The sequence below is a fragment of the Pseudochaenichthys georgianus genome, chromosome 17 (genome assembly GCF_902827115.2).
Source record: "Pseudochaenichthys georgianus chromosome 17, fPseGeo1.2, whole genome shotgun sequence".
NCBI lineage: Eukaryota > Metazoa > Chordata > Actinopteri > Perciformes > Channichthyidae > Pseudochaenichthys > Pseudochaenichthys georgianus.
Genome location: NC_047519.1, coordinates 29,952,192 through 29,967,700, shown reverse-complemented (window position 1 = coordinate 29,967,700; position 15,509 = coordinate 29,952,192). Strand labels below are relative to the sequence as shown.

The 15,509-nt window shown below is 40.4% G+C and overlaps 1 protein-coding gene across 6 annotated transcripts in view; it reads left to right on the top strand.

Annotated features, from left to right (window-relative positions):
* LOC117461764 (pituitary adenylate cyclase-activating polypeptide type I receptor-like) overlaps positions 1–15,509 on the top strand; it is a 30,671-nt gene that overhangs the window by 938 nt on the left and 14,224 nt on the right. For all 6 annotated transcript variants that reach the window (XM_034103674.2, XM_034103673.2, XM_034103676.2 and 3 more), the window contains exons 2-7: positions 6,001–6,169; positions 9,296–9,392; positions 13,772–13,882; positions 13,995–14,095; positions 14,177–14,274; positions 14,994–15,126. In XM_034103674.2, the coding sequence (XP_033959565.1) occupies positions 6,128–6,169; positions 9,296–9,392; positions 13,772–13,882; positions 13,995–14,095; positions 14,177–14,274; positions 14,994–15,126 (582 nt within the window). In that variant the 5' untranslated portion in view covers positions 6,001–6,127. The remainder of the gene's footprint in view (positions 1–6,000; positions 6,170–9,295; positions 9,393–13,771; positions 13,883–13,994; positions 14,096–14,176; positions 14,275–14,993; positions 15,127–15,509) is intronic.

Sequence of the window (15,509 nt, the reverse complement as noted above, 5' to 3'; positions counted from 1 at the left end):
TTACTGGGATCGCTTTAAACCAAAAATGAATTATGAATGCACATGGTGTTCAGAGGAATTCAACAAACATGAGGAGGAAGCTGATGTGATCTCTCAAAAAATCCATTTAAAATAGAGATTAATCATTAAGGAGAGCTTTTCTCTCTTGTTTGTCTCTGAAGCATGCATCTAGACACGCACAGAGTATGTGCACACACACACAAATGCCTGTGCTAATAAATGTGGTTCCCAATCTAACAAAAGGGTTGATACAGTATATCAGCCATTATTTATGATTGGCTTATTGATTATGTGTCTTGTATTTAATAGGCAACTAGATATAATTACCAATTCAGTTAGTGCATTCTATAAACCCATGTACTCTGTTTTCTTAAATACTGGGACTGAACACCATTTGATATTTCCCCTAAATTCCCATAAAGCTTCACAGTTTTTTACACATGTATCCCATGATGTGAAAATCAAAGTCTCTCTTGCTTTTTTGCCCTCAGGATTGTTTTGATTCTCCTCTTTTGCTTCTTGCACCAGTGCTTCCTCTATCAAAGCGATATGGATTTGTCCTACAGTAAATACCATGGACTGTTTTTAAATTGAATTTGCAGCCTCTAGCAACATGGCTGCTGTGACATTTCAGGTTGTTATGCCTTTACTGAAAAGTCATTTTCTCCATCTGACTTTCTTATTTTTGACTGTGTGTTTTTTCTGTTTAAACGTGCACCCCCGACAGTCTGGTTTCAGCCCTACTCTTGACACGTTATCCCTCCTCTATATCTCCGGGCTTTTCCTCCGAGCACGGTCTGTCCTATTTGACAAAGCATCCGAGAGATGCTTTAGAGGTAATTGGATTCAGTACTAGGGAAGGGACACAGAGAGGAATTTGTCTGTGTGTCTGTGCATGAATTAGCTTAGCTAGTTTAAGTGTGTGTGTGCGTGTGTGTGTGTGTGTGTGTGTGTGTGTGTGTGTGTGTGTGTGTGTGTGTGTGTGTGTGTGTGTGTGAGTGTGTGTGTGTGTGTGTGTGTGTGTGTGTGTGTGTGTGTGTGTGTGTGTGTGTGTGTGTGTGTGTGTGTGTGTGTGTGTGTGTGTGTGTGTGTGTGTGTGTGTGTGTGTGTGTGTGTGTGTGTGTGTGTGTGTGTGTGTGTGTGTGTGTGTGTGTGTGTGTGTGTGTGTGTGTGTGTGTGTGTGCCTGTCTGCTGGTGCTGGCCAGTGTGCTCTGTGTTCGCAGTGATTCATTTTGTTCAGGAAGCTGTGTGGATGAGTAAGACATGAAAGGGGGGGGGGGGGGGGTGAAGAGGGGATGTTTTAAAGTCAGACCCATGCAGGCATACACGTCATCTTAAAATAAATCCAAATTTCTACACATTTCTACTTTAGTAATCAACTTGTCCTTCATAAAATATATGATTTGTCTCGATATTCTCTTTTACAGTTATTTAGAGTGCAGGTGATGACAGATCTAGTATAACTAGGGTTGCAAAATTCCGGGAATTTTCAAAGATGGAAACTTTCCACGGGAATTTATGGGAATAAACTGGGAATTTTCTAAATTGAAGGTTGGCTCTTCATAGGGAACTTAAATATCGTTGGGGAAAGTATATTTGAGCATAATCTTGACTAAAACAAATAGATGTCATTCAAGTACACTTGAATATCCATGCCATAGCACACTGCTTACTGCATGGCTATTGAGACCACACAAACTGGTTGGCATTCGGGCAAACCTAAGGCTCTCTGAGCCGGACACAGAGCCATCCTCAACAAGGCTGGACAGTGACACTGCAGAGGAAGACTCAGAGTTGGATGTTGATGAGGCCCAGGAAGAGCCCGTTGACTGAAAGCGTTTAGCCAAAATGCAGAGGATCGCTTGAAGGAAGATTTGCTTTTGTTTGATGGAACTTTTTGGAGGGAGAAGGGCTCTTTTCATTTAACATTTTGAATGGGACTTTCTGGATTTTTGGATGGGGGTGCATTTTTGTTCATTTTTTAATGAGTGGGGTTGGGGGGGATGAGTGATATTTAATTCAACATTCCTGTTTTTGTTCTTCAATGAAACAAATAATTGTTCAATAAAATAATTAAAACTTGTTCTGTTCTACTTTAAAAAAAGTAATACAGTGTTCAATTTGTGTTCAATTTTGGATAAATGCAGCAACTACGGTGCATTTTCTCCACTGCACCTACAAAAGAGCTCTGAATCTCTTTGTTATCAGCCATTTTAATGGGTGTTATCAGTGACTATCAGCCTTTTATATGTTGTTCAAAAGGACCGTGCTTCAGCTACTAATTGATTTTATCATCTATTCACACAGTTGATTACCAAAAGAAGGAATACAAGATGACCAAACTGACATATAATAGTGATTATAACAGGAACAGAAGCTGAAGTGAGGTGACGTAGTGTCAAGATCGGGATACTCTATAGTGGGTGGAGGTCTGGGGCCGTGTACTATACAGTATAAGATACAAAACATCCAGGAGACAGATGTATGTGTCCTATGTAAAACCAACAGAATTGTTTTGTCTTTGAGCTTAACCCTTAGATGCACGAGTGACTGGACCCTACACTCTTCCATAAGTGGGTCAAAAAGGACCCGTATTAGAATAATATGTGTTTTTATGCCATTTTTGTCATTTTGGTTAAGATAAATCACTTGTATAATATTTAGTATTATATTTTGGTTCACATTAGAAATATTTTATATTTAATTTTTCACAATTTATAATTTTATAATTTTTTTTTACATTTTGGAAAAAACGTTTTGAACATATTGTCCCAATGATCTCCGCTATTCTGAGACCCTCACAGTATTCCAGTCCCTTTTCAAAACTCATCCCTTCTCCTCTTATCTACTCATAGCCCCCCCCCCCATCAATCCATGCCGGTTGATCAAGTTTGATAGTCCTATATCCCCCACCCTAACTTTCCCTTATATTGTAAAGCGATTTACAAATATAATGTATTATTATTATTATCATTATTATACTGACAGATATCAGATCTTGCTGTGTGAGAGGTGTCACTTGTGATGTAGTACTTGTGGTCAACAGTGAATGTATTCCTGACAGCCACAGGTGATAAGAATCAAAGGTTCCCATAGGATGCCATAGAAAATGCATGTGGGTCATTTTTGACCCACGTATGGAAGCTTGGGGTAGTAATACAAAAACTACAATTTCTTAAAATGTAAATTTAGAATTTGAATGGCATGATATCCAAAACATGTTTTTTGACGAATAGCTGGAATATGAAATGATGATTTTTTTTTTACAAAGATACTTCAAGAAAACCACCTCACCGGGTAAAAAAAGACCCACTTATGGAAGCTTGGGGTAGACATCAAGTTTCATTTGACAAACGTGGTTATTTTACATTCAAACCTATTTTTTTTTTTTTTAAAACCTGTCTGAGTTGTTAGTGATCCCACTAAAAGAAGTTGGAAGTTGTTGTGTTTGTCATAATGTTACGTTTCATTCAGTTTTACAAAGTGTTCAAGTCCTTTTTCACTTTCACTTCACTAGTAGGGGCAGTTTGGCCCGTCCGACTCATGAAGCTCAGCGCAAGTTCAGACAGGAAGACCCATCACTCCGTATTGCACGTCATGGCAATACTCGCTCCTTTCACTAGATGAGAGAGAGCGCCACTCCTTAGCCAACCTATCACTTCCCTCCATTCACAAGCCTAATCATCGCACCTGTTAATCCCTCTATATATGCTCTCCCCTTTTCTACCAGCTGTCTTTCAGGTGTCAACGCGCAACCCTCCTCCACCCCTTCGCCTCCTGCTTTCAACTCCATGCATGCACACACATGCATTTCCAAACTTTTGGACTACCTATGTTGCAAATGTATTATCTTTTCAATTTACACACGGCATCTATTGCACGTCTGTCCGTCCTGGGAGAGGGATCCCTCCTCTGTTGCTCTCCCCGAGGTTTCTCCCATTTTTCCCTTTAAACTGGGTTTTCTTCGGAAGTTTTTCCTTGTACGATGTGAGGGTCTAAGGACAAAGGGTGTTGTATTGTCATACTGATATTCTGTACACACTGTGAAGACCACTGAGACAAATGTAACATTCGTGATATCGGGCTATATGACTAAACATTGATTGATTGTTTGAACTCAGGACCAAGCTTAACCTTCTCCCTTCCAACCCTTCTAACCACTTATCACCACCACCAGTGTCTAGACCCGGGGGGGTTCATCGGAAAGGTTCTTTCCCTTCCCGAATGATATCCTACAAAACCTGGCCCTAATCGCCAAACGCCATTTCGTTCTTTTGTTATAAACTATCATTATGTTTCATTTATATAATGTGACGGATAATAAACATGTATTACATACATCACGTCTCTCCTGATTGAAATTACAACGGTTGCGAAAACCACTGATAACATTCATTATTACATGGCTTAGTTGAATACTCGATTCTGATTGGTCAATTCAGAACACGTGACACGTTGTTAATACCGAACAGACAGACCGCTGTCAAGGACTTATTGACCGTTGTTAAGGACGCTCACATCTTCAGAAAGAAGTCCGGTCGATTGAACTGTATACAGTTGGGCCGAAAAGCAAACTGCATGCAGTTTGCTTTTGGAACTGGGACAAGAAAAACTGCGGAGAAGTAACGGGCAGAAACCCTCCTTTTTACGCAGCGGTCCAGACATAGACATCAAACGGCGACACATATTCACTTGCCAGTTACTTTGTCATTAGGGCAGGGATATCTAGATACTTTCCAATGTTTGACATCATGAATTGTGCTACTTTTAAAGCAAGGAGCGATGTTTTCAAATCTGTAATCAAAAAGCTCCTCAAAAACGCAAGCAGGTCCTACCGTTGGCTTTTCAAACTGACAAGAGACGCTCTCACTGTTTTTCAAATGTAACAGTTTGAAAAGCAAGCAAACTGTCTGATTGTCTTTAGTTTTCCGCTGTCGTGTGATAGCAACATGGAGGATTTTAACATTCATTTTAATATATTTGGAGAGCACAGTAATTTGGAGTAATAGTTAGTGGCTGATGAGTCCCCAGTGAAGAAAAGAAAAAGACAAGAGGGACAAGAAAACAGCGGAGAAGTAACGGGCAGAAACCCTCCTTTTTACGCAGCGGTCCAGACATATACATCAAATGGCAAAACATACAGTGTGCAGTTACTTTGGCATCAGGGCAGGGATATCGAGATACTTTCCAAGGTTTGACATAATGAATTGTGCTACTTTTAAAGCAAGCAGCGATGTTTTCAAATCTGTAATCAGAAAGCTCCTCAAAAACGCTATCGAAGCAGTTCCTGCCGTTGCTACGTTAGTTCAAACAGTAACATCGGACTATTTTTCTTCGCGGATGCATGTCAATTTAAATCAATACATACAACTATTTTTTAAATCAATAAAATCATTTTCTAAATCCATAAAAGCATTTCAATTAATATTGGGAGTCATAACGTTACTTTGTTGAGAATGTGGCCATGTAATAAGAACACCTTCATGCCGATCTAGATCCCTCCGCTTCGCGTCGGGCTCCTGATCAGCCTGTCGGTGTTCTTTTCCCCATAATGACCGCGTCGCAGCACATTATCCCTTACTTGAATCCTCTGAAAACAATTCAAATGAGTTGAATTCGCTCTCCAACTGACTCGCATCTTTGCTTCTTAATGGCAACTGTGTTCGATGCTCATGGTATTGTAGTATTTTGAATTCCCATGTTTAGTAACATCGAGGATATTGTCTAAAGAAAACACTCCCCACTTTTCAACTAACATCTTAAAAAACTAAAACATTTCCGCTGCTGCAGTTAGCAACAACACTTTTCTTTACTCGAGTTTCCAAAACATATAAAAGGTTTAATAGTAAATCATTTCAAAATGTCAATCTTATGTCTGTATAGTGCTTTTCTTATAATAATATAACAAATAAAAAACTGAAGCAGTTTCCTGTTGTGTTTCCTTGTTGTTGTTGTTTGTTCCCTTTCAGAGCCTTTTTCTCTCTGTGTGTTATATTCCAGAGCCCTTGATGCTGAAGAGTGGTGACGCTGAGGGGAGCAATTTCAGTGCATCCCTGTGAAAACACACACACTGAGACACACACACATATTGTGGAGCTTTGTGGATACAAGCCCTTCAGAGGAGACGATGAGAGGCTACCTGCTGACTGCAATCTTCCTGCTGCCCTTGGTGAGTAGTGTGTGCATGCATCTATGTTCTTTGCACACTTGTAGGTGTGTGAGTGGGTGTTTTAGGAGCATACAAGAATGTAGAATCATATTATATATAAGGGAGTGAGTGGGTTCACATGTCTCCATCATCAGCTCTCTCTTAGCTTCAGATTTGGTTTATTTTTACTTGTGCACTCTGGTGGGTGTGTGTTTATGTCAGGCGCTGGAAGCGTGGAAATCACCATATGCCACATCAGCACATCAGCATACGTTACAGGTCCACGATCAGCTCTGCACTAAGACGACTGGCCGCCTTACGGAACAATAACAGATGGCCCAGCTGACCAGAGAGCTGCCTATCCATCTGCTGTGACTCACTTTTCTTAGAGGCCTCAGTGAAATAAAACGCAGAATGCTGAGAATGTTGTGCAAGATGTGTGGGATGAAATAGTTCCAGCTCAATGCAGCAGCCGTTTCAGAAGCTACAGATTATAGTTGGTGTATGTAAAAATATATTTATTATGTGACCTTGATATACTTCCGTTCTTTTTGAATGTCATGATGACGTCTTTATCTTAACTAATCACAAATAGAGTTCAAATGAATTCACAGTGCGATCTTGCAGTAACAAACATCTTCTCCAACCTAAAATGTGTGACAGGTTCCTCCTCTTGACTTGTTAGCACAGTGCACTGTCAAGCTGACCTCCAGCGGCAGATGTGGCAGATACGTCTGTTATGATGTACTTATTGTGTGTCAAACAGGTCTCTACGCTGGGCCAGTGGTCTGCAACGTCAAATTTGAGTTTTATTATCCGCGCTGTGGGAGCTACTGAGTTATCTGGCCGTTGCATAATAGCCTAGGGGAAGGAAACATGGATCTGCAGCTTAAAAATTGACTGTTTATCTGGACAGACATCTGTTCAAGGGAGAGGAGGGGAGTTAGTGGGGAAACAAACATATTGATTGGTCTTTTGTCTTGTGCTATTCGTCATGGTGCCTGTTTTACCAGTCCTCAGTTAACCTGGACTGGGTTGCTGAAGCTCTCAGTAAAACCAAGTCTTTGTCCTTCCTAATTTCTCAAAAGCTAGTTTCGAGCTAGTGGTTTCCTAAAGATTGCACTATTAAAAACAACAGAAAAAAGACACCTATTCATTTGTCTGTCAGTTAAATAAGAAGCTACAGCCAGGAGGCAGTTAGCTTAGCTTAGCATAAAGATGATAAAGGATGGAAAAGCTTTCCTGGATCTAAGGGTAACAACATCTAACTCCCAGCTGCTGTAAAGCTCTGTAATTAAAAAGTGATGTCCTGTCCAAAAAGTTCAAAATAGCATGTGGCTGCGTTGGGGGGGGGGGGTTGTGTCCATGATTATTCTTCCTAGTCTCAGTGGGTTGCCTAGCAGTTGCTCTGGGGGCAGCCATTAATGGTCCGGCCCATAACCCCATCCTAAAACCGCAGGCGTCAACAGCAGCTCAATCTTCAGTGGTGTGTGTGTGTGTGTGTGTGTGTGTGTGTGTGTGTGTGTGTGTGTGTGTGTGTGTGTGTGTGTGTGTGTGTGTGTGTGTGTGTGTGTGTGTGTGTGTGTGTGTGTGTGTGTGTGTGTGTGTGTGTGTGTGTGTGTGTGTGTGTGTGTGTCTTTGCAAATGTGCATTGAATAACTACATTCTATACACATTTTAATTGCAGCTAAAAAGAAAAAACGCTTGTAAACTGAATAACACATAACCTGCTATCCAAGATATGACATCATACAGTATATTGATGTATATTGATGTATAACACATGTCAATAACAGGCCTGCTGCAGTCATGCCAAACAGATATTAGTAATCTACATGCAATTATATTTCATTTCTAGGAATCCTTGAATACAATATGTATTGGCTCCAAGCTGGCTACCTGCTGCTTAGCAACATGGATGCTTGCTGCGGGTACAAAGAGATTGTTCTTTCAAGCAATGCCAGTGTCCGTTTCATTAAATAATATCAAACAGTCCTGACAACATAAAAGAGAGTTCCTTAATATCGTTTTTGTTTTTGTTATGCCAGCATGGTCTCCGTGTAGTTTCCACTGCTTGATAAGGGTTGTCTGGAAATGAAATCGCATACAAGACAAAACGAGATAAAAGATGTCTCTGATGATGTTTCGCATAATTCATGCAACGTTTAAAATTCTGCCCATGTGCTGCTCTTTTAAAAAAGGAAGTGAATCCTAGGACATCTTCACAGTCGGTTGATGCCCTATCTTATCAAGGCAGCGAGGCCTGGAGTGAATTCATATTGGAGCGCAGGGAGAGAGTGATGAGTCAGCCACGACTCAGAGCGCCGGGACATATTACACCTATCAGTTCACTGTGAGCGTGAAGGAGAGGCAGTGCATGAAAACTAAGGGTGCAAAACAGAGATTGGCCTTAAGAGTGCGAGAGGGAGAGTTATAGAGGAGTTGATAGACATGCAGTTCCTCGACAACCTCTGGGAAAATGGCTTTCCTAAACTTCAGTTATGGGAATGCTTTATCAAGTGGAGCAGAATGAGGATCTGGGAAGTGTGTTTGGGAGGAATTGGATGTAATTGCTGAGAGGTTTCATGTCATTGCACAAAAATGGACATGAATAAGCAGATTCTTGGAACGCAAACAATTGGAACCTCCACGTAGAACTCCATCAACCTCCATTTGCTTTAATTTGGATAGAAAAATAACCAGAAAGTTAAAATTAAAAGGTTTTTTTAAAGATATTTTGAACTTCAAATCAAAGCTACACCACCCACTAGCAAGAGTCATCAAAACTAGAGAAAAATAGGATGTTGGTGCTAAACAGGATACCTGCTATTAGACATGCATCCCGACAGATATGAAAACAGTTCATGCAGGGACACAGAATAAGTCGGGTTTTTTTAATCGTACAATAGTATAAGATCTGCCCACTTTAAAATGTTGGATAAAAGCGATAAAACATACATAATTTAGTCAAATTTTTCACATAAAAAGTATTCATTTGAACTTTAGTAGACATTACTGTGTTTACTTTAAGATGTATTTCCTGGCTAGAGCAAGAGGCTGTTTTTTCAGGGCATTTAAGACCTTGATCTAGCAGTCTCTCAGTGTCGTTGATATTTATTGTATGTGTTTTCTGTTTATTCTCTCCAGGTGGCCTCAGAGTCCGGGCACTGTCTAATCAAGCGTGAACATGAGAAATGCATGGAGAATATCATGGCACACGACCCCAACGATGACCTTGAATTAGGTAAGTGAGGATGTGTCTGAAGGTTTCAATGTGTGTGTCTGTTCTTGCATTCTTCTGTTTGCATAATGAGCCGTGAAGACGCTTACATCTCATTAAACACAGATATGCTGAGGAAAGTCATGCTTCTCCTAAAAATCTAACTTTCCGGGAACAATAAAAAACAGGCTTTGTTTTTTTATACTCAATTATCTGGTTTTCTGTTTATCCAAACATTTTTAGAAAGCTCAGAGGAATGAAACACGCGTGCTGTTTTCTGTCATGTTCGAATTACAAATACATCACATTGACACGCTGCTGAACAGGACAGGCAACCATCCGGTGATATATGATTCACAAACCAAATGTCTGCCTGTAATGTCACGCTGAGCTGCTTTCACATATCTCACGCCCCTTTTCCCCAAAACACAGGATGTGTGATTCCTGGAAGCAATTATTTTCTTGGCCATAGATTGTGGTTTTCATTAGCAACGAGCTACAGGCCTCCCGCTGCTCAAAAGTTGCCCAACAGACTGCATCTCCCAGACTGCACTGTGACTCACGGCTTCAATGACATCCACGGGGGCTCCGGAAATAAACATGAAGCATGAAAGATTTGAAGTGAAAGATAACAAGTTAGAATAAGACGGAAGCTGTTGGTTCATCAATAGATCTTAAAGGTCAGCCTGCAAGCTTCCTGTGTGCTGCTCTTTCAATTATATCTCTTATTTTTAAATCTCTCCTAGAGTTGTTCATGCCTAAGGAAGGTGACATCACAGGTTTCATTTATAAATGTTTTCAGTTCACCCCTACATTTATGGTTACCATGAAGCAATCTATTTCCTTGTTCTAACGCAATTACTGAAACTTATGTTTGTATTGAGCTATCGCCTCTCAGAGCCTATATGCCTGCATCGTCACTTTTACTTACATGCGTTTCCTCTCGTCCCTTTAAAAGGAACCGGTCTGTGTTTCTGCTGACAGCAAATCGTTGCTGAGGAAATAAAAACGCCTGGTTTGCAGAAATCTGACTTGGGGCTTGAGAAAAAGTAAAACAGGGAAACATGAGAACAGGGAAGGAATAAATAAGAGAAAGAAAAAGGAGATAAGTGGTGCGTTTTTTGATAAATAATGATTTGTGTCTGTCTGGTGCAGTTATCTTCATACAGATACATTTAGAACGTTTAGAATTTAGAAGAAGTGCAAATAGAATAGTGGATTTTAAAGCAAAGTAAAGCTTCTTCAGTCAACAGTTTCTCAAAAGCTAAATGAGGATGAATATAGGATTTTGACACCGACACATAACTGTCACAATACAGAACATTGCACTTAAATAAACGTACAACACAATTGAGACTAGTTGCAGCTCTGCTGACATTTAGCAGCTTGTTTTGTCAGCACTGGCAAAGCATTTTCTGGCAGAGTTATATTTCAAGAATATTCCTCCATTCAAATCATATGAGTGCAATACTCCTACTACTGTATGACTTTTACTGACTCATACAGTAAACGTCCGTAAAGGAAAACCCCTAAAAGTCAGTCGGTTTTTTGTGTGCATTTAAATGGTCCGCAAAGGCTAAAGTTCCCCCCAGAGGGAGTTACTCTCCCACCTCTGTGTACTTCTGTCACATAGTGACATCACTACTTAACACATGCGCTTCTATTGGATAGCGCTCCAACACATTGTACGTGATAGACTAAGGGGCGGGACATCTCTAAACAGTTGACCAACCACAACAGAGCCAGCCAGTTAACCAATCAGAGCAGACTGGGCTCTGGTTTCAGACAGAGGGTGAAAAGAGGTGCTGCAGCACAGGCAGAATGAGACAAATAAAGACCTTTGTGTCACAGGAGATGCACACAATACAAATATGAACCTGAAAATGAGAATACAAACTAAAGTCATTGAGTGAATTACTTTAGTTTTCTTTTTGCCATTTATAAGATTCTCACAAAGCAAATGTATCGCATCGACAGACATATTCAGCTTGAGCTCCATGACATGTTTTTCCTCTTAGACCAGTATTAAAGATTCATACAAATAATTATAAATGAATGGGGAGAAATAAGCCCTGATCTGTATTCTGCTACTGTTGCAGCTCATGACTCAGAATATAAAAACAAATCTTGCTCAGTCGGCTGATAAGATCAGCTTTAATGGGAAAGAAACGTGTGTGTGTGTGTGTGTGTGTGTCTGTGTGTGTGTGTGTGTGTGTGTGTGTGTGTGTGTGTGTGTGTGTGTGTGTGTGTTCACATACTCAACACTATGCATGTGCAGTCTGTGTGAGGGTACCATGCTGTATCATAGCAGCCCGGTGAATATTCAGCGTACTATGGGATAGTGTGTGAGATAGCAAGCGATGCAGACAGAGTGCTTTATTAAGCCGGTTACGTCTGTGGCTCATTTGGCTCCGATGTGCCCTTTAAAAGGTAATTGGCTTCGTGTCCAGCTCACCAGACAGAACCTGAACAGATTACGGAGCCAAGCAGCATATAGAGAAAGGTCTGCAAAACACACACATACACAAACTCACACACACACAAACAAACACACACACACACACACACACACACACACACACACACACACACACACACACACACACACACACACACACACACACACACACACACACACACACACACACACACACACACACATGCATGTCCAGGAACACATGACGAACACACAGATGCAGCAATGAACAAAAACACCCTCAAAATGCATGAGTGTGAAAGCGCATCAAATCCGATTTGGACCTGCCTCTGCAGCTCTATAAAACCAGCCGCGCATAAACAATGTGGTAAACCTGCAGAAACGGAGAAAGAGAAAGGGGAAGGATGGGGAGGCTGGAGATAAAGAGCATCATCGAAGCAGAATAGAAGAAAGATAGATCACAGCTGTGAAAGGGCAGTACTCAAGGGATAATATTTTAACATGAGTCAGGTAATAATCTAGGTTTATCAAGAGAAGGAGACCAAAACATGTTTTTAGTAGACTTTCATTTTAGCCTGTTTGGGATACGAAGACTCTTTATCTCAGTTTGGACAAACAAAATATAGAATGTCAGATGTATTGCTGTGATCTGCAATGCATCTGTACATACGAGTACTTTAGATGATATACCTTTAGTTGCCAGTTTATTCTATCTGTGTTATAATCTAAAATTCAGCTCAAATGAGCCAATATCTTCGCAAAGCTAATTCCTGTTGACTTTTGGTTCCACCGCTTGCATTAACACGCACTCCTCTCCCTGCATTACATCTCTTACATTGCTCTGCCATTTAACCTCGCCATGATTATCAACATCGTTTACTAAATGTTTTGCCGCCCTTTGAGTGCTCGAGGTGGTAGTCTGCAGGAAGCTGTGTTGAAGTTTAATTAGCAATGACGAGGTGAAATAGTCTGTTAAAAACAATAACAGCATCTCCAGTAATACGGGAGAGGGAGCTGATCATAGTTGTAGTGTATAACAAGTGTGTGTTAGTGTGTGAAGCACAGGAATGATTCTAATGTTTCAGTCGATGTGTTCGTCTATGAATCCGGTTCAATCAACAACAGAAGATGAAGCTAAAACGATATGTTCAGTTTTATTTGTTTTTTAGGAGAGACTTCATTTTTTGAGTCATTTAAAGGTGGGGTAAGTTTGAGAAACCGGCTCGAGATACACTTGTTGTTATATTCCATGGAATGCTCTTAACATCCCGATAGCAATGAATATCTGAAGTGCTTTGACAAAACATCCATAGAAAAATGTCATCTGTGGAAGTCGTAGTACTGTAAAAAGCACGACCAATCATCTGAGCCGGCCCGGCTAAAGTAACTGGATGGCCTACCTGCCTGTCAGCCTTCCATCTGTGCACAAACTTATCTCGTGCCCTCATTAGTCATGTGCGCGTTCGTGTGTGTTGGAGGAGGGGCTCTGTAAGGAAGTGGCAGTTTTCTTCCGGCTGTGTATTTTCTAATTGTAGCGCACTCGAGCTGGTTTCTCCAAAATGACCTACCGCACCTTTAAAAGATAGCTGTTGGAGCCCATCATGACGTCATTTAAAAATAAATAAAAAATGTGACAAGAAATATCATCTGAATCTGCAATTATAACTCAATTAGTTTTTCCTACGTGGGTTTTGTTTCTCAGGCTACACCACAGGCAGTCATATCTTATTAAATCAAGAGAGGTAATATGATATTAAAGCTGCCTCCATGTTAGCAATAGTCCTGTCCATGTGGGTGTCGTGAAAATGCTCCATATCTCTGGAAATGAAATCCTTATCAGCCCCCGTTTCAATTATCTTTCATTCCAATTAATTCAGATCATAGTAAGTGTCAGGATCATTTCATCAGTTTTATAACAGCAGAATGATGCTGACAGTGTGTGTGTTTTTTGTTCTTGTCTCCACAGTGTGCCCGTGGATTTGGGACAACCTGACGTGCTGGCAGTCAGCCAACGTGGGCGAGGTCATCGTGGTCAACTGTCCGGAGCTCTTCCACGACTTCATGGACCCCGAAGAGGGTGAGAACAAGAGGGAGATCAGATGTGTTTCTTAGTTTGAGCTCATTTGTATTTTAAAAGGATTCCTCTTTACTTTAATCCAGCCTGAGGCATGTGTGTTTTTATTTTGCAGAGATGGCGAGGATCAGTCGTAACTGCACCGAGGACGGCTGGTCTGAAATGTACCCTCACTATGTGGAAGTCTGCTATTTCTTTGAAAACGCCACTAAACCCGTACGACCTTGTTAACCTCATCTGAATTATGTGTGACTTTATCATGAGCACACATGACTAACCTCCTGTCTCTAACATCAGGACCTGTACTACGCCTCGGTGAAGGCCCTGTACACGGTCGGATACAGCACCTCGCTGGTGTCTCTGACCACAGCCATGGTCATCCTCTGCCGATTCAGGTGAGCGGCACAACGTCAGATTCCTCAAAAGTAGTACAATACATTATAAAACAGATGCATTTTGTTTCTTTGACCATTTAAATCATAACAACTCAATTAAAACAAGCTCTAATGGAAAAACGGTACAATGACATAAGCAGTTAACCAATTCACAAAATAAATGCTTTTTGGTTTACATTTTTGTCAGTGCTCATGTATCAAAGAGACATTGTGATTACATGCTTAAAAACTTAATATATTAAATATCTTTCAGTTTTGCAGTTTTTGCACAAAGACATTTTACACCATCACTTATAGCATTATAATATTTACATTTATTTACACAGTATATTTCTTTTTGTCTCACTTCTAAACCAAGAAATTAAGAAGGGAAAAAATCTAAAGACAAACGATGCAGCCTTTCTGTCTATACATCCAGATGTTTGCTGACTTGAAAGTCTTTGGATATAATACTCCATTATCCGATGCAATTCCTCTACTAAGCTATTGTTGTTTACACATGAACAATTAAACATGATTTATGACGGTGTATGATGTAGCTCAAGCAGATTGCCTTAATTACTACTGGATGTTGAGTGAACATTGAGCAAAAGCAGCCACACAAAATAAACATAAACATTAAATATGAAAAAAACAGATGATGCAATAATGACTTTGCTAAGATGATGAAGAGTGAAAACAAGAACATATTTGATAAATGTTCTGTCTCTGGTCTTCAGGAAGCTCCACTGCACCAGGAACTTCATTCACATGAACCTCTTTATGTCCTTCATCCTGAGAGCCATCTCAGTCTTCATCAAAGACGGCGTGCTGTACGCTCAGGACGACAGCGACCACTGCTTCGTTCAGACAGTCAGTAACACTTCTTATACCGTGTGGTCATCAAGACGGCCAAATACACTGACCAATCACTCTCCAACAGCAAGGAAAACAAACATGAAGGCTTGTTTGGCTATTAACGAAAATCAATATTTTGATAATTAGTTCATTAATTTAAATCCGGAGCAGATCATTACCAAATGAGGGCTTTATAATTCTTAATGATCTCCGCTTATGTTTGCAGTTTGTTTTGGCTTAAGCAAAGTGTTTTCAAGATGTTTGAGTAATCTGTTCCAGAGAACCTAATTAAAGGATTTCATCAAAGTGCAGCCACTCATTTTATAAAGGAAAGCAAGCGTGTAGAATATGATCAGGGCCTGTTTTTCTGTTTGAGATATTACACGGGGGATTTGTAG